The sequence below is a fragment of the Brienomyrus brachyistius genome, chromosome 2 (assembly GCF_023856365.1).
Source record: "Brienomyrus brachyistius isolate T26 chromosome 2, BBRACH_0.4, whole genome shotgun sequence".
NCBI lineage: Eukaryota > Metazoa > Chordata > Actinopteri > Osteoglossiformes > Mormyridae > Brienomyrus > Brienomyrus brachyistius.
This window is the reverse complement of record NC_064534.1, coordinates 20,604,704-20,631,106: the sequence shown is the minus strand read 5'-3', so window position 1 is coordinate 20,631,106 and position 26,403 is coordinate 20,604,704. Positions and strand designations below refer to the sequence as shown.

General features: G+C 37.1%; 1 protein-coding gene across 1 annotated transcript in view; it reads right to left on the bottom strand.

Moving 5' to 3' along the window:
* LOC125713046 (signal peptide peptidase-like 3) overlaps positions 1-24,224 on the bottom strand; it is a 44,289-nt gene extending 20,065 nt beyond the window's left edge. Inside the window, exon 1 of the mRNA XM_048983829.1 lies at positions 23,748-24,224. Coding sequence (XP_048839786.1) covers positions 23,748-23,770 — 23 coding nt within the window. The 5' untranslated portion in view covers positions 23,771-24,224. The remainder of the gene's footprint in view (positions 1-23,747) is intronic.
* Between the last annotated feature and the right edge of the window lie 2,179 nt (positions 24,225-26,403).

The following is a 26,403-nucleotide window of genomic DNA, read 5'->3' as shown; positions in this document are numbered from 1 at the left end:
TATTTTACCCGGAAACTGTGTACTGTAAAATCAGTAGTGCCATTAGTGCAAAAATACAATCACTTCAAAGAAAAAAGTGCAATGCCACCAGGTCTGCTCTCTGAATATTAAAATAAAAATATAAAAATAGATATTTGTAATATTTTTATTTACTACTGTTTGCTGTTAAATGTTTCACCTGAAATTCTCAAATGTGTTCAAACAAAAAGACCAATAATGGTATCAGAGATTTATACCCATTATCCAGGAAAAAAAATTCCAAATATTGAAAATATACTGTTTTCGTCTAAAACGGCTTGTCATTTTGTTTGCGCTGTTACTCCGACAAATATAAAGCTAATATGAGAAACACGTCACCTTTTATATCTTTTTGAAATAATATGACTGCCTATTTCTTACTCTACATACGAACTTATCACTTCAATTGGTATTATTTATATTAAAACGAGACTTTAATTTTATTACCGTGTGGGATTATCGAAACACATACTTAAATCCATGAACACACTAAAATACGACATAAAAACGACTGTATGAGGGTTTACAGCTTAAGCACTTGATTTAAACATGCACAATTTCACATTTTATTATTTTGAAATGCAGCCCTACTTTTAAAATGTCCTTCTAAAACTACTAAATGAGAAAACATTATACAAATCCGCAGTCATACAAATATATTCAGCTCTATGTCACGTGACAATAAATACTGTCAAAATTGTACTGAATTAATTTGATTTGCCAGTCAGGTATTCATTACATGCAATGCTGATACAACTAATACACACACACACACACACACATATACACACATATATATATATATATATATATATATATATATATATATATATACACACATATATATATACACACACACACATATATATATATATACACACACACATATATATATACACACACATACATCCATATATACACATATATACACATACATACATACACACACACACATACATGCACACATACATATCACACTAAATATAGTTAGACATTATGATCTATTAAACCTTTGCTTCAACAAAATTTCTGTAACAGGACCTTTTAAAATTTTAGTTGAATACCCCTGCCTTACGCAAACTACATTAGTTCTGATTGTATCTCGTCTCTGGCAAACATTTTTGTTTCATTTTTATTCATTGACAAAAGTGTCAATACACTTCGTCATAGTCTTAGGCATTGCAAAATCATTTTTATTTAGTTATCTCGTTTTAGTCTGAAACGATGATAAAATTTTTTTGTTAAAATTAACACTGCTTCTAGGTGTCACAATATGCATCTCATTAGAGATATCATCATCATATTTCCCATGTCGTCATCTTGGGTTACCTTCCAAATTCACTCCCCACTCCTCCAAGCTTGCTTTCAGCACAGAACACCTCAAGTAAACCGTATCACAGAGCAATCCACCAGCTGCACAAATACAGCAGATGAAAGTCTTTCTTTAGGATACAACTTATTTATAAATGAAATCAGGGCCAGGTGATATGGACCAAAATGGTATTTTTAGGCAGAATAGTGATACATGATATGTCTATGGGCTAAACTCAAGTCAAAACGACACGCGAGATGTCACAAACACTCAAAACAGAGGGCAGTCAAATGAAATGCATGCTGTCCAGACTTCAATCAGTTATGGACAATGCCACGCACCACGCCACAGACTTGTGGTTGGAGAGAACGGCACATTTGATCACAGATTCTTCAGAATGAAATGGTCGACTAAAAGCATCTCAGAAAATCATTTCTTTCGATGGCCTTCAGACTGTACAATGGGTAAATGACTGAGCACATGTGCAATACTACCTATCTTTATCAATATCCATCTTTTTTTCATGCAATATTTTACCAGCGAAATATATTTTTCACCACAGTAAAGTACTGTGGTTAGCCATGCGAGGTTAGCCATGGATATATGCCATTTAGGGTGCTTTTCTAATGCGCAAGTTTCGGAGTACTTTAAAAGGGCAAGCATGAAAATGACGGGGTATTTTGTACTGAATTACAAAAATTGTTGTAGTACATTACAGGGCTGGGTGATGAGCCATATTGATATGAACATCGCATATTATGCACATACAATTCTTACATTGCTAGTCAGATTAAGATCAGGCATTTTCTTCCTTTCATTTGTGTATGCGGACATTATAGTGCAGGGAGTTTTAAGTTCCGCTAAAGAATTTTTACTGTCATAGAAAAAAATCTCTTGGCTAGCTTTGCAATTTTAATTATTATTCCTTTCATAGATTATCCAATAAACGTTTAAAAATCAGTTTAAAACGTATATCTCCACTGCTTTTGCATGAGTGCATTCTCCAAGAATCATAATCATTTTCATGCTTGCCATTTTGAAGTACTCCTAGTCGGGTTTGTGGAAAATTTATTAACTTCTTTTTGCTTTATAAATACCCCAATATGTATTAGAACAAAAATTACATTGATATATTTACAAAAATCACATACAATATTAAACAAAACACTTTCTTGTAATGCAATTCTGATCTTCTTTTGTATCTGTTCTTCTGACCAGATCGCATTTAATTCATTTAAAAAAATTTTGTTCATCACTGTTTTCGAAATTCAGCATTTGTATTGTGTTTCAGTGGCAGGCTATTTGCATAACCAATCAACAAAGAAAGCATTTCAAGTGTTGAATATGCAACCGATCTTTTAGTACTGGAACGTCTGGTACTAGCACTCAACCAGAAGTCAACCAGAAAAGCGAAAGTACCAGAAGTATGGTACTTTGTGTGGTGGAAAAGTGCACTTAGCCTCTAGGATTAGGCTTTTTTTTTCATTATATGAATTTTAGGAAGCAAATTAATACATGATATAACAAATTAATATTTCTTTTTTGTAAGCGTTTTGTGTTTTAGGGCTAAATGATACTGGACAAAAGTTAACTTTGGGATATTTGAAGTTTTTGTGATATTTAGAGTAAAAAATGAACTACATAGTCAAACAGAACTTATCTTCAAGTAGGTCAAATAAGTTGGTGGTCCAGTGAGTTGTGCCAGCAGACAAAGCATTGCCAACAAATAACTTGCTTTTGCATATCATCTTCTCTACGGAATACAACATATTTCCATAAACCAGAAGACATATCTTTTTGTGACCAGATCTCTGTTCACTTTTCTCTTCTTACAAGGCTCAAGAGTGCGACCAATTTGGTCACACATGCAACCAAATATCTGTCGAGTGACTACATTTTTTCCTTGGTGCACTTAATATTTCGTAGGTCTGTTTTTTTTTTGTCAGGGTCAGAGCCAATCAAAGGCAGAGAAGGGAGCAGGTCTCTGCCATTTCAGACCAGTGTTTCTGAAACAATACGTTTAAAAAACTTATATTTTTAAATGAAGCCTGACTGATGCCGGCATAAAGAGCATTACAATAGTCAAGGCGTGTTGTAATAAAAGCATAAACAACCCTCTCAAAGACATTAAAAGTTACAAATGGCTTAATTTTAGAGAGGAGCCTTAATTGAATGAAACCTTTACTGCATTTACCTGGGCATCTAGTTTAAGATAATTATCTAATTTGAAGCCAAGATTCATCAGAGTTGCCGTAACAAATGGTTCCGAGATGCCTAGGTCCAAATCACAAGTGTCAGGAACACCACTGGGACCAAATATAATGACCTCGGTTTTTTCTAATAAAACATGTCGGTTATACTATCAAGCTAAATTTATTATCAATAATAAAAACAACTTTAAAACATCTACAAATATAGTTTCAGAAATGATGGTCTAAGAAACACATCCAGGCGCATCAGTGCAACCAATGCAAAAAGTTAGTCTGGCACCCAGTCTTAACTTATTTTTGTTTAATTTCACACAAACGAGCATCTATAAGAACAGCAAGGACAGGAATGATTATGAGTGTCTCAGACAGAGCATACACAACCCATGCAGAGTCAGTGGCAGCAAACTTTATCTAGTTTATGTTAAAATAAGTCTGATGTAGAAAAAAAACAATCATTACAAAAATGCAAAGCTTGCTAAGTTTTGTTTCCTCAGAGCAAAAATGTTTTAGTGCGACTTATTGATGATTTGAACCTAGCAGACTATCGTAGTCCTTGCAATGTGACAATTGCATGTGCAAGATATCTCATGTCAATATAAACATCGAACATCACATCTGCCAGGGTGGCGCAGTGGGGCAGTGGGTAGCTCTGGCGCTGCACACTGCCGTTTTCTGTGTGAAGTTTGTATGTTCTTCCTGTGTGTGCATGGCTTTTTTTCCCCACTTTTCTTTCCACTGTATAAGTGAACAAGAGTACATAAATGGACAGCATTTGTGACTTAGTGTGCATCAACTATAATGTATATTATAAACGATTACTTGATGAATTATTAGATTAAATTGGTAGATTACTTGATTATTGATACAATCGATAGTGACAGTCCAAATCTCATTTGGAAATATATCAATATACTGTAAAAAGTCGATATACTACCCAGCCTTAAACGCATGTTTCTTTGAAAGGGCAACTAACTAATAAATTACATTAAACAGCTAGTTTGGTAATTACAGCCAACTCACTGGTACCATGCAGACATTACAGATTACTTATCTGGCAAATGACAGTTTGTTTGAGAAACAGTGTTTGATCTCAAGTCCATTGGGCAATTTGTTATTCAATGAGTATACGAGATGCATTTTCTGCATGAAAGGAATAAACGTTGGCTGTCCGACAGCTTCACACTTAAATAAACATAGACCCCCCCAACACTGTTATGCTTCGCTGAACACCTTCCTCAATTTTCTGAAGTTTTAGACTAAACTTCATTTTAGACTAAAGGAATGTCAACTGAAGGGTAACTGCAGCAAAGGGAAGCAAGAAGTGAGAAAAAGGAACACTTAAATGCAGTAAAATCCCGTTATAATGGATTCGCTTATAGCGGAATATCGTCTATAATGGAAGAGGTCTGCTGGTCCATGCGCCTTTAACAACATGCAGAAAAAGCACTGGATATAGCGGATTCGCATATAACAATTTTGCTTATAACGGACAAACAATTTGGTTCCCAGGGCTGCTTTTAGCTGTAGTTTTGTTTGGCTATAACCGACATGTAGGCTCCGCCTACAAGACACATGGCGTAACAGTGATATCCAGCGCAGATACGTAGTCGGGATTATTAAGTCACACATCTGGTCAGGTAAAGTTGGATTAATACATGTACAATATAATAATCTGTAAGACAAGTGTATCTGCTGGGGTGTGTCATGAATAAATGGTGTCCTGTAGTTATGTTCTGGGCATACAGCAACTCTGGATATAACGGACTTTGGATATAACATACTGTTTTACCATGTTCCTTGAAGTCCGTTATAACTGGATTTTACTGTACTTGTAAAGCTATGAAGTCTTCATCAGCTGTGGATGCGATTCGTTCTCTTGGATGAAGAAAACTAATGTGACCATCCGCACACCCAATGCACTGTTAAATGGAGCAGTAGACCATTAGGGCAGCTTGCCAAGAGGCGCAAGAGGAAGACCCAGAGAGAGAGCAGGCTGGAGCTACAGTCACATTTCTTTAAGAAAAGCCCGGAAGAGGTTATGGCTGAAGAACCTAGGCTCCAAATATTATAAGCTATGTTAGGATAATGTGTTTGAACCCAGCACTCTGTTTTCACTAGGGGTGTAATGATTCTCCAAGTTCACAGATCGATTCAGACCTTAATTTGTGAGCCACCTTATTCTTTCTGTTTTTTTGGGAGGGCGGGGGAATAAGGGAGAATGGGGAAAAATTTGGAACCACACAGAGAAGAACACTAAAGAACATGGTAGATTAACTTCACGTGCAATAACTACACGTAAACGAAAATGAATTTAAAAACAAACTTCTCAAGACCAGCCAAAAATAAACTGGACAACCAAAATGTTCCCACTACTGACTTTAATGTGTCAGGGGGTCTGCAATCTAAGGATTATTATCTATGTCGAGCTAATGAAACTATCTTAGGTTTTAATGCTGGTGTGATCACTTGATCATGGATTACACCAAAATAACATACTCACATAGTTGGAAGACAAAGATGTAATGTGTAATATTTACAAAATATACAGCTGACCCTAACTTTAAACAGAACAATAATTTGGTGGTTTAAATGCGCTACAGTGTTAATTGTGAAATGAAACAAAGTTTTGTAACATTAGTAATATAACGAGACCTCAATAGGATACTCCTGCTGCGCTAGCAGTGGTTTAGGGAGAGGGATGTCGCGGCTCTCTCTTCTGGAACTGCGGCACAAGATCGTGAATACTTCAATCGCGGTTTTGGTCTCGGTTTCAAAGGTGTTAAACCATTTGCTCTCACCTCTGTTTGCCTCAATAGCAGACAAAGATGGAATATACCAGGATTGAATTTAATTTATCTTTTTACCAGTACAATGACAATAAAAGCATTCTATCTGTTCTATGAGTCAAGTGTATGTCAACAGCATAATCTTAATTTATCACTGATGCTTTGATTCATACACTCTTTATGTGTTCAAAGTAAATACGATACACAAAGACTAAACCAGATTGCAGGGTAGCATGGCAACTCGGAGGGCAGCACTTCAGGACCAGGGTTTGAATCTTGGTGAACTACTGTGTGTGAGGAATTTGTGTGGGTCCTCCAGTTTCCTCCTGTAGTCCATAGATATTAGGTTTCACAAACTAGCAATATTGTGTGTGTGCCCTGTGATGAACTGGCAACCAGTGGTGTCTCAAGCCAATATCAGAATCAGAAGCGATCCGAGCATTAATTGATAGGAATCAGCTACCATGGCCCAATTTATTTGATTTCCCACATCCATCTAATTTACATCAATTCTGCAGATAAGATTCTATCAAGATTCTATTCCTTAGTAAGCGTGAGGCACATGGCTTGAAACTACAAACTATCGAGATGTCAGCCATGTAGATTTTCTTTAAACTGGAAACAAAGTTGCCCAACAGCTACCTGTAATTTATCGTGCAACACAAAGAATCTAAATTAGGCAATTGTACAAATATCATAAGAAAGCCTCGCGATTTTGCTGTAGTCTAACACACATGAAGAATGCAGCGACGCCTACTATATTTACTTATTAGAAGATTGGATTGGGATTTGGAACTGGAAGATATAATTCCTGAATGGATTGGATCACCAAAAAAAAGTGGTTTTGAACATTCCTGTTAGCAACTCGGGCTGGAAAATTAATCATAAAAAAAAAAAAAAAAACAACAGATCTCGCTTTACACGTCTATGTGATCTCATTTCTAAATCACAATGGTTTCTCTGTGTTGCATTACATCAGCTGGATCAAATCAAAACTACTTTTCCCCATAATTATGCCTTCTCCTTACAGGGTGCTTTTCCATTGCACCAGGTATCTTACTTTTGGTAGTTCAAGAAGGTACCAAAGTATGGCATTTCAAGGTGTTGGTTTTCCACTGGCATAAAAACTGGTACCAGCACTGAACGACATCACAGCGTGAGGCGGTGCATTTTGCATTGAATTCGAAAAATGGCTGTAGTATATTATAGGGCCGGTCGAATATTAATACTAACATTGCATGTTGTACACATGCAATTCTCATTTCACCAGTCAACTAGATTTTCTTACTTTCAGTTCTGTAAACGCACATTTTTGCGCAGGGAGTTGAGGTTTCACTAAAACATTTTTACCCTGTCATACGAAAAAAAATTTATCAAATTTTGCTATTTTAATGATTATTCCTCAGATGCAGGAACAGACCCTCATGATAACACCTTATTTCCTCAAAGCAGCATGTGGAAGAAACACCTAAAGTGTCTTAAACACCCTCGGAATTGTGCCGTCCTTAAATGAGATGCATAATCTATAACTAGGATGAGGGTGACCTGCTCAAAATATACAAATGGTTCGTGTGATGTGAGTAACTGCATGGTCACTGATTTAACCTCCCATACTTCCACATATCGAAAGAAATGTCTCAGAGAGATTTTACACAAGGGCTTAGATCGCAGTGAACACAGTGACTTAGCCTCCATGTACAGAAAGTACATACTGAAGATCGGAACAATTATATCTTAGGACTGGGCTATATGGACCGAACATCATATCTCAATATTTTTAGCTGAACCACGATGTACGATATATATCTCAATATTGTTTTCCCATAAAGTAATAACAAATAGACAGTTCCAAGTCAGAGCCAAATATCCTCAATGTCACACGGGCACTTTTATTCAGACAGCTGTACGTGTACATGAAAAAATGGCTCAAAAATGTCAATTTGTCCTGCCTTACTGCATTTCAACAGATGTATCTATCGATCGGGGCTACTTTACCGAAAATGTTATTGTCATTTTTATGGGCTGAAACTGAAAGTGTTTAATCCATAAAATATGTAAAACTTGTCTAAAAATCACGAACTAAGGCCACTTTAAAAAAAAATTGGTTCTCGTCCTTTTTTTTTGGAGGGGGTGGGTAGGGGGGAGGGATTTTTTTTTTTTTTTTTTTTTTTTTTACAAATTTTGATTGACTGTTTGGACTTTCAAATATGTAAGAAAATACATATTTGAAAATAAATACCGAAGAGAGCAGACCTACTTAGTACGCCTCCTCAGTTCTTCCAGTTTGTTGCGTTTCAAATATATTAAATGTAAGAAAATACAAGAATGTAAAATCCTTGATCCATGTGTATCTCATAAATGCCTTCCCAACTATGGATTTGGATACTTTATGCTGATGTTTCATTCGTGAATATAAAAATGATACTATTTGAAACCAATATTCTGTTTGTCATTCCCATTCTAAATGAACAACCAAGATTTTAAAATATATATCTAGAAAGAAAGTGTATTAAAACATGTTAAAACATGAGGAATTTACAAAATACAGGAACCTGAATGGTTGAACAAGGAAATGCAACTCTACAAACAAGTACTTAAGAACATGTACCACATCACTTTCCCAGATTTAAATCTTTGCACCAGCCCATCTCAGGTAGAGACAAATTTAGGTTCATGAAACCATTCCAAGACTAGGATTACACAATGTGGATCAATCGTCGATGTGGAATGTGCGGGGAATTCTAATTTCGTCATTCTTGGGCATTTTCCATACGATTTTAACGAAATAAAAAAAAAAATTCGGGTCGGAGGCATTTCGGCAGGTCGGGAGGGGACGAGAACCAATTTTTTTTAAGTGGCCTAATGTAATGTAAGCAGGCACTGCATGTCTGAAATACCTTATAAGATTAAGTGTTAAAATATAGGTATTTCGACATACAGCATAGTAAATCAGTGTGATGCTGACAGAAAGGTGTTATCAATGTACGAGGTATTTAATATTTAAAATATTTAAAGTGTATGAACAGTGAAAATGCAGAAATAAGCCATAACTCCAACGCAAGGTAGGATAGATCCATGGGCGGTTCTTCAAGCACGAGAAAAGGTGCTTGATTTCATTGTGCGCATGCGCAGTACCCAAAGGTAGGACGTTTCCATAGGTTAGGATGAAATGTTAGAACACCGGTATATATTATTTTACTAACCAGGGGGAATTTCACTAAACAGGATTTCTTGCTTAGCTGGATAACTTGTTGGATTTATGGTAACCTGGGCTAAATGGTCTATATAATCGTTCACTTAAATGTTGCTCAGACTACCTTAAATCTGACAAGTTATGCGGCTAAACATGAAATCCTGCTTCGTGAAACAACCCCCAGCTCCTCTTCGCTAGCTTGCCTTGTGTCAGTGCCTGTCTCCATGTTGTTGTTGCATGCAGGACTTGTGAGTGAGTGAGTGGGAGGGGTGGGTTCTGTTCAGAGAGGCAGAGGGGCGGGAGCAGGGTGCAGTTTTGTAAAAGACAGACAGGGTGCGGAGAAACAGGCAAAGTGGCGGTGCTATGAATATAATTTTAAAGCAACAAACTATATCGATATAAACAATATCGATATATCATAAAAACCTGATATATATCGCCGAGCCATATCCTGATGTGTTGTCAGTTAGTTTTGCAATTGATTAGTATTCGATACATCGTTCGGGATAAAGTATCTATCCATCCTGGTTACTTGTGTCTATCTGCTGAGTTACCATCTTGCGTGCAAAGATCAAGGGTTAAGTACAGACAATGTGGTTTTCTAAAATCGCTAGGCCGAGCTCTAATTGTTCTTTTACTCATAATTTCAGGCAACGTGCATGCTAATCCCGGTCCTGACCCAGCCTTAAATGACCTGTCCTTTAATGACTTCTGTGCCAGAAAGAGCCTGGGGTTTCTTCATATAAACTCGAGAAGCCTCCTATCAAAGATGGCCAACTTAAAGATTTGGGTAGAGATCTCAAATCCTGAATTCCTAGTAATCACTGAAACCTGGTTAAAAAAGTCTATTTCTTATCCTGATTTAAACTTATCTGGCTACAACTTATTTAGACAGGACAGGTCCTCTAAAGGTGGCGGCGTGGCAATTTATATCAAAGAACACCTTAAGTGCTCAATTGCACTATCTAAGTCTGTTCCCAAACAATTTGCTTGTTCTAAACATTGAATTCACTAACAATTTCACTCTGTCAGTGGCTGGGTGCTATCGCCCTCCTTCAGCCCCGGCCTGCACTTTAACGACATTGTCCAGTGTGCTGGCGCCCTTGATCAAAACTGAATTCGTGCTTCTTGGTGATTTAAACTGGGACATGATCAAACCACCCGATAAAGTCATTCAACAATTCGATGCATTAAACTTGCATCAAATTATCTGCTCCCCCACTAGGTATGACACCAAATCTACAAACAAGGCTACGCTGATTGACATTATTCTAACTAATTCTCCTCACAAGTATAACTCTGGGGTATTTTGTTCCGATATCAGTGACCACTGTTTTATTGCATGTGTTCGAAATGGTTGCTCCATCAAGAAACCAACTCGATTCTGTTGCAAACGTGCTTTTAAAAACTTCAATCACCAAGCTTTTCTACATGACATGGCTGATGTTAATTGGTCAAGAATCAGGCTGGTTCCAACGGTAGATGAGGCCTGGCATTTATTTTACAAACTTTTCAGGGCTATTGTTGATAAACATGCCCCGATGAAAAGACTTAGAGTTAAGGATCGGCATAGTCCTTGGTTTACCCCGGAGCTCTCTATGCTTTTACAACAAAAAAATATTCTCTGGCGCAAGGCACGACACTCTAGATCCCCAGCAGATAGTTTGGTTTTTAAGCAATTCAGAAATAAATCCTTACAAGCCGTTCGCAAGGCTAAAACAGACTATTTTAAGAAGCAGTTTTCTCTTAGTAGCTCTGATCCTACTAAATTTTGGAAAACGATAAAGGAGATGGAAAATAAACCATCTTGTAAGTTACCTACTTCACTCTACTTAGAGAACTGTGTAGTATCAGATAAGAAGTGTATGTTGGAGCTCCTCAATAAGCACTTTATAACTTCTGGACTAATCTCTGAATTTCCAAATTCTGCTTCATCGCCTCTTTATCTTAGTAACTGCTCTAATGCATCTTCTCCAAGTCTCCCCCATCTTACAATACTTCCGTCCTCCTCTCATAGCTTCACCTTGCGGGCTTTTTTAGAGGAAGAGGTTCTGGATGAATTGCTTAGGTTGGATTCCAATAAATCTGCTGGGTCTGACGAGGTGGATCCTGTCTTTTTCAAAATGGCTGCTTCCATTATCGCCACTCCAATCACAGATATATTCAATTTGTCTATATGCACAGGGCAAATTCCTCGTGCTTGGAAGTCAGCGTTAGTGTTTCCTCTCTTTAAGGGTGGTGACCGGTCAGATCCCAACTGTTACAGGCCTATTTCTGTTTTGCCATGTATTTCCAAGGTTCTGGAAACACTTGTAAATGGTCAACTCACCGATTATTTGGAAGCACACAATATCTTATCACCTGTTCAATCAGGATTTAGAACTGGGTTTGGGTGTATAACAGCTACTCTTAAAGTCTTAAATGATATCTATTCTGCTTTGGATTCTAAATTATACTGTGCTGCTATTTTCATTGACTTGGCCAAGGCCTTTGACTCTGTCAATCATAAACGTCTTATTGATAGGCTACATGACACAGGCATCTCTGAAAAATCCTTGTCTTGGTTTTCCAATTATCTTACCGACAGAGTGCAGTCTGTAAAATCTGAACTACTCCTTTCCCAGCCTCTCCCAGTCACCAATGGTGTCCCGCAGGGATCAATACTTGGACCTACACTTTTCTCTATTTATATTAACACTGTTGCTAATTCGGTTACGGACTCATCTATCCATCTTTATGCTGATGATACAATTCTTTATTCTACAGGTCCTTCCCCTGCTACAGTCTTGCAGCAACTCCAACTTAGTTTTAATAGTTTGCAACAGATTCTTTCCAATTTGCACCTCCAGTTAAATACTTCCAAAACTAAAGTTATGTGGTTCGGTAAAAAAGGTCATATTCCATCAAGCTCTCCAGGTATCTGTTCCCTAGACGGGACACCACTGGACCAGATTACTGAATACAAATATCTGGGAATTTGGCTGGATAATACTCTATCTTTTTCAAAACACATTGACAATTTGCAGTCTAGGATCAAATTAAAACTTGGGTTCCTTTATAGAATGCGTTCTGCATTTACATCATCTGCAAGGAAAACTCTGGTTCAAATGACAATCCTTCCCATGTTTGACTATGGTGATGTTATTTACAGATCAGCATCCAAAGGCCTGCTTCAGAAGCTCGATGTTCTTTATCATTCTGCCATTCGGTTCATAACAAATGCCCCTTTTAAAACCCATCATTGTACCCTGTATTCTTCTCTCAACTGGTCTTCATTGTACACCCGCCGTAAAATCCATTGGCTTATGATTATTTACAAAACTCTCGTTGGTTTTTCCCCTCCTTACTTACAGGATTTGTTACACTTTTCTACTTCTGTGTATAATACTCGATCTGCTAATTTGATTCTGTTGACAGTTCCTAAGGCTACTTCTGCATTTGGCCTGTCGTCTTTTCAGAACGCTGCTGCTAGAGATTGGAATGACCTGCAGAAAATGTTAAAACTGGATAATTTCATTCATAAATCAGCTTTCCAATCTCGGATTTCAGCTTATTATAAAGACGTGTGTCGCTGTTATTTAGACTAGCTGCTCCAACTCACTGCTGCTCTTTTCATTGCTGCTCCAACATTCTTATTGTTTATATAATATTTTATGACATTTTTCCGTAAATATGCAACATATTCACTGTTTCTCGCTTCATTTCTTTCTTTATTTATCTATTATTACTATTATCATTATTATTTATTTTTTCTATTTTCTTTTCCTTTCGTAAACTTGTTTATATTGTATATATGTATTTTTCTTAAAATGTTTTATTTTACATTATTTTACATTTCTTTTTAAAGGCTTTGCCCTTTCCAGGCCACAGTTGTAAATAAGAAACATGTTCTTAATCTGTCTTGCCTGGTTAAATAAAGGTGAATAAAAAAATAAATAAATTGAAATAAGTGTTAATATTTACTGTGATTGAATTAAATGTACAGAAAAATATTCAACCCTAAAAACTGAATGGAATACAATAAAATGGAACGGATGCATCTTTTTAAACAAGGCAAACTGCGTTAAAAACTTTCAACTTGGCAACTCTGCTGGCGCAAGTCAAGAATGATTTTTTTAAACACACCATTAATTAACACCTTCACTAATGAGAAGTATTAAGCCCATTAAAACAATTTCTCTATTTACAATCTTATTTTTTACAGGTACTTCACCTTTCAACTGCCATCCCTGACAACGTCTTCTGGTTACCCACTGGTATCAGTGGTCAATGCTGGTGACATCTCATGAAGCGCATCAAGAAACACATAAGACTAGCACTGGGCGATATAGAAAAAAAATCTTCACGAATTTTTTTTCCCATATCAGCCGATATCGATATATATCATGATATGAATCACTGTCAAACCACCTTTTTATTCCAAACTGAGATGTGAAGACATCATAACATTAATTGTAGTTTAAATATTATTTATTTTGCCAGTTGAACATAAATATTCTGTAGAACACTGCAATAAATAAAAAAGGATGCATTTAAGAAATAAAAAAGGACACTCGGATCAGGTCATTTAGAAAAGGTAAGCAGTTTAAAAACAAATACACAGAAAGTATTTAATCTAAATAAACATAATGCATGTGTAATTATATATTTTAACTGTTTAAATACAGTGATGCTACAATATCGCTGTGATTTTAATATCGCTGTGAGTTAAAAAAATTGATTTCTAACCACCGTCAATTTAAACAGGGGTGACTGAAATATGTTGTTCACATTTGGTACTGCTAATATATTTGCCCAGTTACAGACATGAGCATGTTTGGTGCAATGCTATCATGAATGATTAAGCAAGTGCAAAGACTATTCCTGCATTTCAATCTATAGACACAACTAATTGTAAGTGTATGAAATGTAAACTTTCGTTGAATATCTCTGTACCTCTTCCCAACACTAAGAACAGTTTCTGAAATAAATCAGACTATTTACACCGTTTGCTCCTTCAGGTTGCACCTCACCCAGTGTTTTGCGCTGTCATTTGCTATAGCTTTTTGCCCCACTCATTGCCAGTCACAACACTTTTTCACATTACGGGATTTGGAGTTACCAACAGGTCCAGATGTTTAACCCGCCAGTTATCTGACCGGTGTTTGCAACGCATGAACGACTATCTGGTTACGACTTTCAATGAATAGTGTTTGAGCGTCAATTTGCCAGCATGAAGCAAACACCTATTTGCCTCCAATCTGGGCTTTTTGTTGCCGATTGCGAAAAACTTCCGGCAAGTGGAAAAATCGAGGCAAAATCATGCATAGCATTACTTATTTTTTTAGCCCAGTCTGAATTTGCTGGCAAAAGCACACACTAGGATGATGTCATCAGATATGGGTTAGCATGCTGGATACATTGAGAAAAATATCCGAGTTCAGTATAACACAGTCAGACATTTAATCTTATCAACTACTCTCTCTCTCCTGGGTGTTGGTCATAATTTATTGGGAAGCCAAAATGTTCCTAAACTACTGATTTTAGTTATGTGGGAGGGTCTCAGACGTTTCCAGCACCAGCTGTAACCAAGTCAAAGCCACAATTAGCATAATGTTTCCTATGCTGAACATCAACTTGCGAATTTAGGTTTCACCCATGTCAAGAAGCGTATTGTTTCACTGCACATTCCAAAATGGAAATGCTGTAACTGAAAGGCACACAACAAACACAAGTAGCATTGTACTGCTATGGCTTTTGTCTTTACTTTAAATGTAGACCTGAAATGCTCTTCAGGAAAATCTGCTTAAAAATTGCGATATATATATATATAATCCATACATGTTTGCCGATTCGATATGTATGTCTTAATTTGGGCGGTCACCGCCGATTTCCACCTGTAATTTCTACAGTTAGAGCCGATTAACCATCAAGTGAGAAAGTCCTACTTTAGCTTCAGCCCTACTTCTTGCACTGATGCTATGCATTCGTCTTATGAAAACACCCTTAACTGCTGTGTGACACATTTTCCAAAACCACTGACATTTTTCAAAACATACCAACAGAGATTTTACTGGTAATAAAAGCTCAGTCAGTAACCCTTTCACATTTTGAGAAACTAAATCGTTAGTAGGGTGTGAGAGAAAAAAAATGTGATAGACTGTGGCCATTTTAACCATCCATTCTCCAACAGAAACACACTGGACCTTTTCTCACCAGTCTAGTGGCGAAACAGAACATAATACATTTCTTGTTATCCTTCTCAGCACAGCAGTAACTCACAAATCACAATCAGTATTTCCACCCAGGGAAAAAGGACAAGGAAAGGGTTTGAAGGAAGGGGCTATGAAAAGCACAATGTGAAGTAAAGCTTACCAAGCCTACCCTGCTTACCAATACAGCAGGGAAAGATATTCCCAGGGTTATAAAGCATCTGTATCAACTCATGCCAACTCCTTCCAAAAGTTTCTCATTACCAAGAAATTCTCTTCATGCTTTTGAACATGCTCTTCTTCAGGAAATTGGCTTGAACTAACCCGTGACACAACACAGGTTTCTAAAATAAATAATTCCTACATTCAGTGGTGGAAACTTTGTCAGTAAATGGTAATGGGGTACTCAGAGTATGTGAATGCAAGCTGGTCAAATCAGGTAAAGCTTTATTGCCATCCCAGTCTTTCAGTACACAGCTTAAGATGACGAAAAATAACATTATATAAAAGGAAAATAAATAAAACAAAAGAAAAGCAAACAATATAAAGAGAAAACTGATATTACTGGATGTGACCTGCTGTTAGTCATGTGAATACTGTTAATTATCTGGTTTTCAAATGCCATGGGTAGCACTGAAGCAAATGGGAGCAACTATAAGTCTGGAGGTATAATTTAGTTATTTCTGGCTGGGCACTAGAACTGCAGAGGGAACAGTGTGGATGACATATTTTGGTGAATTCATGGGTATGTTATGAAACAAATTTCATGCTTATTATTATGATATTGTTCTTTGTTATCTTATTTTGTAATGTAATATTAAACAACTGTGATGCTTTGCAATATTAATGCTACAGTGCTGTGTCTTACATTTTTTTGCAACATATTTGATCACACATTAGTGAATGTATCTTAAACATAGACTGTTTAAATGAAATCCAATTTTTGAATCGAATTGTGAAGTCAGGGCCCATTCCCAGCCCTAAACAATACAAATGATCCTCAAATAAAAAGATTGTAATTTATGTTTTGATACATATTTTTAAGCTAAAAATGACAGATTGGTTTTGTTTTTAAGAAACTATACCCATGTGTTCCACAAAAAAGCCCTTGGCCTCTCTTTAGTGGTTTTCACAATTTTTTTCCAGTGACTCTGCAATCGTAAATATGTGTTCTTTCTAAGGCTTTTTAAATGTCTCGCCAAATATGGGAAGGTGCTATGTAGTATTTAATATCTCATGCCCATCAGATTGAAGCTGAATCGGAATTTAATCGTTAGCTTGTGGATCAGAGTTGAATCTAAGCATCTGGCCCTAATATTTTCTTTCATGTACAAGTGTCATATCATATCAGGACTGACCTCCATCATGCTTCTCTATCTTGTCCTCCAGACCTGGGGCACTTTTACACTGCACCAGGTTCTGATGCTAAATAAAAAAAAATCTGTTTTCCCATTAATTATGGGTGCAGTACCAGTACCGGTACAAGTTAGGGTACTTGTACCCATCCCAACTGCGTTTATAGGATAGTGTCTAGACAATATGAAGGTATGAAAAAGCCTGGTCTCAATCCAGCTAACTATTGCAGTTAGGGATGTACTGATGTCATTTTTTCCAGACCAAGTACGAGTACCGATACTCACTTTCTGGTACTTTCTGGTACCCCCCACCACAACACCAAGCGAAGCAATAAAAAAAAGTAAAAGCCTGAACAAAACAATATACACACAATCTGCTAAAGAGCTGACCTCTCACCCGAAGGGTGCTGATAATTGTTTTTAGTTTCTTTAAGTTGGTGGATTAATTACGATTTTAAAATGTCATTCTAATACCTCTACAGCAGTAGTTTAAACTTTTTATACCGCATACCAGCTCAAAAAGTATTATGCTGTCCATGTACCAGACCTATCAAACTGTACCTGATCAATATTGGTAAGAGCTTCTGTTATTTTTACTGCACAAAGTTTATTATTTAACATTTTCTCTCTCCAGGCTAGTGTTTGCTGCATGTTTTCCTGTTGCAGAGTATTGCTACTGGCAGAAATTTAGTCATACCCTTTCTTGCATTTAGCTTTTAGACTACTAGTGTTGCACAAACGCGATTTCTACTTCCTCTTGATAGTTTAGTAGAGCACAGCATGCAGTTCAGTATGCTTTGAATTTTGTTGCAAACTGTGAAGTATATCCACGACAGACATTTTCTCCCATGTATTTTACTCCTTAATGATATTGCGGATGTGTGTAGTATGATATCAGCATATTATGAGGAGGATGCATACAAGGACATAAGCACGGTATCAAACCCAATACCAATTCTAGTATTGGTGCATTCCTAATTGTGGTCCTTGTGACGTGAGAATTGCATGGACATAATGCACACTGTCGATATCAATACTGCACTTTGCCTAGCCTTGATCTACTCAGACTGCCATTTTACTGCAAATCATATTGTGTACATTTACAGCAAACTAAGTTTGATAACTTATTGGAATTAAGATAGTCTGGGGTAATTTAAACTTGGGTACCTTACATCTGCCAAGTTATCTGGCTAATAGGCATGTAACAAATCGCAAATCGGTTACAAATCAATGTAAATGTATGACAATTTAAACCGGCTGATGTGGAGAATCACTACTTAAGTAAAGTACCGTGAAGTACTCCTAAACAGAAAAACTGGTGAAATATTACATTTGATTTTACGACGTCAGTGAGCTCAATTCACCACCGCCAGAGTGGAGATTGTTAAAAGGGCAAACCACACTAAAAAGCTGCACATGCAAGCCTTAGTTAATTTGGTAACGCTTTATATTAAGTGCACCTTCATAATGCATTCATTATGCATTTATACAACATTCAGGGCACCTTCATAATGCATTCATAGAACATTCATAACCAGCATGCAAGTACACTTTAACATCCTAACATCCCTTAAAAGCTTTAAAATACACAACAAATATTACATCATTATACAATTATAATGTTTGTTATTATTATATAATGTTTGTTATTAATGTATATTACAGCTGTTAAGGGATGTTAGGATGTAAAGCAGGGGTGGTCAATCTCATCCACAAAGGTCCGGTGTGTATGTGGGTTTTTGGGATAACCTTTAGGTCAGCTGTTCAAAGACAGGTGTGTGGACTCTTCAGCCAATCAGTCCTCTAATTAGTAATCTAATTAGGGAATCGCAGTGAAAACCTTCACACACAGTGGCGCTTTCTGGGTAAGATTGGCCACCCCTGATGTAAAGGTATACATGCATGATGTTTATGAATGATTTCTGAATACATTATGAAGGTGTGCTGAACGTTTTATGAATGCAATATAAAAGCATTATGAAGGTGCAGTTAATGTAAAGCATTACCATTTATTTATTTGAATATGTATTATATGTTAATAATATGTTAATATTAATATATTATTTGATTAGTTTTTGTTTACCTTGATTTGGGATTTTTTTTAACCGTATTTTATTCAATTTTAGTTGCACTGTTAAGAGGACACGTTTTGCACAATTTAGAAAGATAAAAGAATATTTTTGAATAAATTTGTCTGCATCTCATTCTGTTAAAAAAAATCAAGAGAAAAACATATCGTGAACTCAGAATCATGAATTGTATCGAATCGTGAGTTGAGTGCATCGTAACATCCCTACTGGCTAAGCAAGAAATCTGGCTTTCTGAAACATAATACAGAGCCCTGCTGTTAATGTTTCCTTTGAGAAAAATGAAAAGCAATGAAAATGGATTTAAGTGTTTACTCCAGACATTTATCTCCAGTTTTTAAGTAAACACTATTACCTAAATATCCCATATCAGAAATGTTCCATTATATTGCCATCAGTTGAAATTGCTGCTATCCAATGACATGGTACTTTGTTATACTTCGGTGAAATAGCTTTGATTTTCACTCTAAGCTGAAATATTAAGTTTGGTGTATTTTGTTTTGTTTCAGCCATATTTGTATACAGAGATGCACATAACTGGTATGCAATTATGCTTTAATCCTATATGAAAAAACATATTTATGCTATGTGCATATGACAAGAAATTACTACATTTTAGACTTTATAAAGTGAAAGAAGTACAAATTAGCCACATAAAGGTTAAAAGGCATGGTAATATCTTCTCATAACAGCGCAAACGCATATAAAATAAATAAGCATTTACAATGCTACAACAAGAAATTGCCAGGTGTATCCCTTTACACCCAATTCATACTCACGTGCCAGTTATGTGCATCCAGTTTATATCACTCCAAAATGGGATCAGAAATAAATGGACAAAACACACATTTCTCTAGTTCTTTGTCATATCAATGAACCTGAAGTAGTGAAAAGAAATACTGGCGGGATAAGGCCAGGTCATGAAAATGTGAAATTTGCCATGAAGTGTAATGCTAAGCATGCGCAGAGGTGTGAGCTTCAAATAGGGATGGTCGTATACATCAGATCAGAAGCATAATGAGATGATGTCATTAAACAAACGTCAGTCAAACATTACACAGTACAAAACAATGTGGAAATAGAAATGACGGTTCTGTCTCATCCAGCTATTTTTATAAAGATGAATGAAGACGATACTAATGATTATGTAAGAAACAATCACGGTGAGTTCAAATAATCGCAAATCAGGCGATTATGAAATAATTGTGATAGGCCTAATTGGGACCAATGCCATTATCGTAAACTGAAGCGGCAACAAAAACAGACACTAGAAAGAAAATAATTTGTGAACTGAAATAAAAATGAAGACTATATTTACAAAAAAAAAAAGTCGAACTTTAATCAGCAAAAAGCAGCACCACACCACCAACATCTTTTTACCTTGATTATCCACAATATCTCCTCTTTTAAAGATGTCTGATTGCTGAGCTCTCCCTTTCTTGACTTCAGTGCTTATTGCTTCCATGACTTACCAAAACAATCATATGTGATGTGCTCTGCTAAACAAATTTAATAAGCATAAGAATATGCTGAATTTATACAGATTACTCACTTTTGGGTGTCACAATGCGCATCTCATTAACATTTTAGGCATACTACTAATTTGCTTATTGAATTGTGGGTGAAAATAATGTCCATATAGTGCCAAATAGCCAGTGTCCCTTATCTAAAGCCCTGCAATAACATACAGTTTGTTGCTGTCAAAATAAAATTAAATTAAATGGTCTCTTTCATTTTCTGGAGGACAATTAATCGTTTATTTTAACTGACCAATCTGTAAAATAGTAGATAGATTAATTCACACAAAAAAAAAATAGTCGTTAGTGGCAGCCCTAGATGCTATATTTTTCATCATAAGAAGCTGTCCCAACCCAGGCAGAAGTTGTAAGTAATCTTAATTGCTTTTATTGAAACACTTTCACCCATTTATTAGCAGTGACATTTCCCTTACATAATGCAAATCTGAACAACCTTTGTATTCGAAAAGGACTCTTCTGAAAGAAGCATTCTTCTATCTCAATCAGTGAAATGGTTATTACCATTCATTTATTCCATTAATAGTTATTTCCATTAATTTAGCTTTAATACCAATTAATACAGAATTAAGGGGGTGATAAAATCAATACACTGCCACTGATGAAATCAATAACCAACCAATGCTAAAATTTGGATGCATTTAACAGATAGTTCGTTATAAATTTCAGACACAACATTCCAGTGGTATAATGAAGCAGTAATTAGTGTTACTTTAGATTGATTCTTCAGACATAAAATTGAAAAGGCCATCTTGAGAATTGAGAACAGAAGACTTTCACAGTCTACAGAAAATTTCCTCATATAAAAGCCAAGGTTTCAGAGAAATATGTGAGAACCATTGCTCACTGTTAAACTGGTCTTAGGTGATGACACAGCAAATACACAATTGATCTTCTAAACAATTTACACATCTGTTTTAACAGCTCTTAACAAACAATACTCATTCATGACATAGGCAAGGTCACAACACAAAATGAGATACTATTTGGAATCTACAGCAAAATTTCTAAGGATAGTTAAAAAATGTCCAATGCTATCAATGTTAGTCACCAGTACCATGGATTTGGTGAGAAAAAAAAATGGCATTTGATGATTTAAAAATGCATACGAATCAGAAAGTTGACAAAAAGCAATATTATCTGAAACAGCTGTGTTATTTGGCTTGGTTTTAGATTTTAAATGTGTCCTAGATACACTGTTCAGTAATATGGCTCTCTCTCTCTGCCATTAATGTGCATTTTCACAGAATTTCAGCAGTCTGCAATCATGAACTTTCAGAACACATCAATATTTTAATTTATCAAAAATCAACCACCACCAAAAAAGAAAAATCTTACACATTAAACATTATCTAAAGCCATTTATTCCCACAATGAAGAATAAAACAAGATTTTTGCCACAAAAATATTCTAACATTAAAGATATTAACTCCTATATACACAAAAAATTAGAAATATTCTGATATATTGTCCAGTCTGAATGGTGTGCTTGTCTCTCCCAATGCACAGTACATGGCACTGTCCATTTCCTAAATCCCCAAGTCCTTATAATGGTCAAACAAACATACAAATAAAAAGCATTACCATCCTGATTCATAATCATGTACCTGAACCGAGGTGAGTGCTGCAGCCTCCCTAATGGACTGCTTGACATCAGGGCCTCTTTAAACATTAAATTAAAATTTCCAAAGCTCTATAACAATTAACTACAAAATCAACTTCTGCAACTACAGCCTCGTACTTAGGGGTTATAACTGACAGCGATACTTGAAAATGAGCCATGTGAATTTCCACAACGCTGTTCTGGCCTCATTCCCACTTTGCCAGGTGGTATCCAAGAACTCCCATTTTCCCCTAATACAATGATAACAGAAAATGCTCTGCGATACGCACTCCTACGGCACCTGCTACCTCCACAGATATATGTGGTAACACACCAACATTTCTGGAAAGTATGTTATCCTCCAAACTCACTCCCTTAGCTTTAGCCTGAAGGAGGCCACCACAGTTGCAATTTCATAAAATTAAATTGCAAGGGACTAATGTTTTAAATGTCAACAATTTAAAAACTGACTCCAAGATTCTGCATGCAAATAGTAGTTAAGAAATGACACCCCCCCCCCATTGAACCAAGGGACCTGCAAGAGCCACTGATGCCCTCCAAAATAACGCTACGACCACATTAAATACACGCACAAGAGCGCACGCGCGCGCACACACACACGTACGCGAGCACAACACACACTAAACACACAAACAGAATACAGACTGACACAGAGACACATTACCACACAAGACACACGGAGAAAAACAGACTTGCAGACCAACACAACACACCAATACACACACACGCGATAATGCGTTACGTATTTATACATAGTGTATGACACAAGCACGCCGACACGGCGTACTAAGCTGGCTACCATAAACCAAAACATGAAACCTAAACACTGAGTGAAATGGATGAAAAAAGCTCGGCTTTCATAATTTCACACAATCGAATAAACAACCTAATAGCCGGAAGCCCCCCACTAACGTTACTGTTAGATGAGTCCAGTTAATCGTAACAAATGGGATACACATCGTAAACATAAGAGATAAATTTCCACATCGGTATCGTAAACAGTCACCTACACATTACTGACAGCCAGCTAGAGATGGCTGGTTACGTCGTTATTAGCACACCAACAGCGAGTCTTTCACGGTTAACGTAACCAGACGACTTGCTCTCATGCTAGCCAGACCAGAACATGACGATAACGGTGGCGCGGTCGGTCAGACGTCGCCGTTTTTGTCGAGCACCGCGAATGTTGTAAACAGGTAATGCTAGTAAACTCACCGAAGTAAACGCCAGGGTTAATATGGCAGTAATGACACTAGCTAACGCAGCAGCTAGCCAGCCTGTGGCTAATTTAGAACAGCGCACCGCTTACCGTACGGATTCACGGCCGACTTTAACCAGAAGCCTTTTTGCTAGAATCATTTTAACAGGTTGCTAGCTAACCAGCTAACTAGAGCAGACGGCCGTGCTAATAGAAATAGCAAGCTGACAGCACTCACCAGGAGTAGCTCGGTTCCGCCATGTCGCCGACAACAGAGGGTTTCGCTGCTGCAGCAAATAATCAGGGTCCCTTTCTCCCGGACGGAGGACCGGGTGAATGTATTGTTTTTAATTTTAGAGGCGCTTTCTTAGCACTCTCCGCTTGACAAAAACATGACGGTGTTTCTTTCGTTTTCAGAGAAGGCGGCGATAACAACAAATAAAGCGCCCTTCCGAAAATACACCCAGCCTTCGCCTAGGCGAGCCCCGTGGGGTGTCTGCCCTGCGAAGCCGGAACGCTATTCTCTCTTTTTCGCCTCCTAGTCACCGTGCAGATCAGTTCCCATTGCTGTCTCTCGGCGCGTCGGAACACGGTCCCCGGATCCAGATCTCGAACGCGAATCGCGCCGATTGCTTTGTTTCCAGCCTCCGAGTCGCAGGCGCGGGTGCGCGCGGGCTAGTGCCCTTGCTCGTAACGGCGTGAGGGAACGCGCCCGTAACCGCTGCGACGGCCGCTTACGCGCACGTTCGCGTTGCCATTTTGCTGCCTGCAGAGAAGGATGCTGTGATGAATGGGAAGTGAATATAGATTCATTTGGAAGGATTTATTGCTCTTATACATTTACTTTTAATTTCATGAAATTATCATTTATAAATTTATAAGCATCAGCGAATGTGCTGGGGAACGTTTATTTAAATAGTTTGAATTAAACTATAATTTATTACTGTTAATGTGGTGTATACACAATTCAGTAAAAAAAAGAAGCTGTCTATTTCCACGATCCACAGTTTGTATACCCATCAGTCCAAGTTTTTATTGAAGTGGAAATGTATTCCATGTACATGTGCTGTAACACACGGGCTGCGTTTTTTTCCCTGTTGGACATTTCAGCATTTTCAAAGCCTTTTTCCCAATTCTACAAAATCACAAATACATTAAGCACGGCAGAGACAAATTCAGATTTTAACTATTAAATAGATAAGAGAATGGATGTTCCATGTATGCATTGTACGTCACAGTGGAAGATGAGGTGGAAACGGATGCCATAATTATAGCGTGCAATATCATCTCAACTTGCACAACAATGAAAAAGCATTTTTGGTTCTTCTAATTTATGCTTCTTGTACTCTCCCAATTTTTTGTATAATTGTCTTCTGTTAATTTTCTATATTCTTATTTGTAGTCCAAGTTTTAGACATACCGACATCGTTTTTAGTGAAGCTTTACTTTTGTAAATATTAAGACCAAATGAACAAAGAGAAAGAATAATCTGTCTGCCTCTGATTTCCTCTGACTGCTCTAACCACGCACACACATACCTATCTGACACAGCCATTTTATCATACTGTATCGCTAGCTTTGAGTGCTGAATACCTGGGCCTGAGTTCCATCTTGGGGGCCCCAGGACCACCCAGGCCAACCTGTGCTGCCATGGTAGCTGTTGGGCCCTTGAGCAAGGCCCTTAACCCCAATCATTTCAAGGACTGAAAAATAAATAAATATCTCTTAAATAAATAGCTCTAAGAATAATCATTCTAATCATACATTTTTTTGGAAAGGATTCTATAGTTTTCAGATAAAGAAGGAGAAACTCATACCAGTTCACATAAAAAAGATACTGAGACCCAGCTTTTTTGACATGGAATAATCCGATATTCCTACATGAGGCCCATGATGCTGATTGGCTGTGGGGTCTGATGAAGCTTCAAAGGTGAGATGATGATGCTGTTTGGCATCCCCGTATGTCAGGTTGCTAACTGTCAATCTGTGGGCTCCAGCTGGTAGACAATGGCTCATATAGCAGATAGAGCAGTTTTCTAGGTGAGAATAGTTGGGTGGATCATAAGTTAACAGTGTCAAATAACCTGCTAGGAGCAGAAGGTATACATCCAACTGGGATTATTACCATGCCTTTCCAATTTAGCTAGGTTTCATAGAAGGATCTGATGATTAGTGGCATAAAACTTTGCAGGTATATTCAGTAGGATGAAAATGTAGCAGACTGCATACGGGCGTTCCACAAAGCAGCATTTCTCAGTTACCTGAGTTAACTTAAGATAGATGTCATGACTGTCCAATAAGAGTGCTCCTTACATAAACTCTGATTGGGCAATCATGACTCCCAGCTGACTGAGAAATCCTGCTTGGTGGAACACCCCACACATATTCTAGCGGTGTGTAGAGCCTTTGAAACTGCAAGACAGATTTGGTGTTGTGTACTGTTTGTACGATTTGGTGTTGAGGTCTGATTGAAAATTCACTAGTTCATTCTGGGTAAAGAAAATGTAGATAGTTGATTCTGGAGTGTTTTTGTAACCAAACTCCAAGCCTGAAGTGTTCTGCATTTGTTTTATAGTACCACCATTTGTTTGATTGTAGGCAACGTCTGGAAGCTGTCTTAAAGTGAAAAAAATGTAGCTGCGTACTACAGAATGGTCCTTCCACCTAAATCTAACAGTAAAATCTTGTGCTTGGCAATAGAAAATATACATTTTTTCTACTGTAAGTATGCACTTCACATGGATGGAGAACATAAATTCATTTGAATTTAATTTGATGCATTTTACCGAACTATTGTAATTTCTTTCCCACGTGTCATTTTATATACAATGGGGTCCAAAAATCTGAGATCACGACTGAAAATGTTTCTACTTTGTATTCTTCTCTAAATGAAA